At 35.8% G+C, this 2078-nt stretch overlaps 1 protein-coding gene across 1 annotated transcript in view; it reads left to right on the top strand.

The window, feature by feature from the left end:
- The window catches only part of calml4a (calmodulin-like 4a), a 10265-nt gene that overhangs the window by 2819 nt on the left and 5368 nt on the right, over positions 1–2078 (top strand). The window contains exon 4 of the mRNA XM_014001569.1: positions 443–631. Within this exon, the coding sequence (XP_013857023.1) occupies positions 443–631 (189 nt within the window). The remainder of the gene's footprint in view (positions 1–442; positions 632–2078) is intronic.

The raw sequence follows: 2078 nt of genomic DNA, 5'->3' as shown, positions 1-2078 counted from the left end.
CTTCCATACATCAAAACACAGAAATGTTAAATAATAGGTAAAATTAATTAAAAAATACAGAATTAAAACATAATAAAGTCAGCTCTAAAAGAATGTGAAACTCTGCCAGAATCAAAAGTTAAAGAATAAAGATAGGTCTTAAGCATAAATTTAAAAGTCTCAACGGTCTGGGCACAGAAAGGTAAACTAGTCATGTCCTTATTTAACATGCTTAGTGTTTGTATCCTTAAACCAGTTAAGTTTAGAAGTCTTCGCCATTGTTTTGGTCAGTCAGAAGCTAAAATGTTTGGGAAATTGTCACGTGAGGAACTGTAGCTAAAGAGTTGTAAAAAATGCRCAGCTTACAATATGACAGTTGATGTTTTTAGTTTTAGAGAAATTAGGTGGAAAAAWAATAGACACACTTTCTTTAACCTGTTCTGTAACTATTCTGCCTGCTTAGAAAAGGCAGATGAGGTGGACTTCTCCACATTCCTGACGATGATGCACAGACAAATGCAGCAGGAAGACCCCAAGAATGAAATCMTGGAGGCCTTCAGGATGACAGACAAGCAGAAGAAAGGCACCATTCAGGCGTCAGAGCTGCGGGCCAAACTCACCACGTTAGGAGAGAAACTCACCAACAAAGAAGGTACATTCTTTCATTTCTAACAAGACCATAATACAAACYGGAATCCACCGTGTAATAAAACATAAAGCTGATTAAATTGACTTAAACTGGTAAAAGATGCAGGTTTATAACAACAAAAAAGTATATTTGTTAAATCTAAAGAGAGCATAAGAACTACTGCAGTGTATCACAATGAGGTGTGCACAGTTTGAAAACACAAAAACTGAACAGTGGGCCTCATGCAAGAGCATGTTCGTATTCTTATCCTAAATTTCTCTTTCTTTTGTTCGTACGAAGGGTTCATATGAACATGTCACGTCAGATTCAGCAAACTCTTCTATCTTCAGGAAAAGTGTGTAAATGAGGAACATAAACTGATGAATGTGTATCCAGGTGCTCGCGCATGAGGAGAAGAGATTAGCATAATTACCACCCTAAAAACATMATWTAAGGATATACGTTTCCTGCCCAACATACCAGGAAGTGTCCATTCATAAATGACATTGCAAAGTAAAAAAGAACTTCACGAGTTCTGAGACTGAAGTTCTGCTCTCAGAGATCGACAATAATAATAATAATAATAATAATAATAATCTGTCATTTTTAGCAGCGTCAGCTGTGAAATTAAAGGATCTGCTTTAAAGCCGAGGAATGAAATGTGCTGTTAATGTCGTGTCTCTTGTGGGTCGTACAGTCACAGAAATAAAAATCTAAATCACATTYATCTCTCTCTGTAGTCCYGCTCCRGTTTTTCTTYGGTCAAATATTTTTAATTTCARTGTAAACTGTGTTACATGTTTCACTTATTCAGAAGAGCAGTGTCCTACATTTTCAATTTCAACAAACCTTCCAGAATAAGTTACATTTGGATCTTGTTTGTTTTGTTCAGATCCCAGCGCTGACAATGTGGCACAACGTTGTTTATATTGTTTCATTTGATGGAAATACAAGTGATGTTGAACACATTCGAGCCAGAAAATAGTTAGATTTTAGTGCAGAATCCATCCTCCAACTAGTTTTAGTCTCCCAAAATCGTATTTTCTCCCCACTTTTCAAATTGGCTGTTTGATTGTTTCTGTGATGAGGAAAATAACACGGTCGTCATCGCATGTCTGCTTTTTGAATTGAGTTCAGCGACTGAAAAATTACAAGCTGCTTCCCTCAATCTGCTGCAGTTTGCTTAACTTTTTTGTTTGTTTAAAATAACTTCTCTTCTCTCCTGGTGTTTRTTCCTCATCTTGAATAGGACTTTTCTCTCTCCAGTCAGTAAATGCGTTTATAGTCTGCAGATTCAGAAAATACTTTTTCTCCTCTTCTTGTGAAATTACCCAGACCTGAATAAAAATGTTTTTCCAAGCATGAACCATTTATACATGGTTAGGTGAAATTTTTAATCTTAGAAAACTAATAACAACAATAACACTACTACTACTACTACTACTACTACTACTACTACTACTACTACTAC

Source organism: Austrofundulus limnaeus, unplaced genomic scaffold (genome assembly GCF_001266775.1).
Source record: "Austrofundulus limnaeus strain Quisiro unplaced genomic scaffold, Austrofundulus_limnaeus-1.0 Scaffold9, whole genome shotgun sequence".
Taxonomy (NCBI): domain Eukaryota; kingdom Metazoa; phylum Chordata; class Actinopteri; order Cyprinodontiformes; family Rivulidae; genus Austrofundulus; species Austrofundulus limnaeus.
The sequence above is the reverse complement of the archived record's forward strand: the minus strand, read 5'-3'. Positions and strand labels throughout refer to the sequence as shown.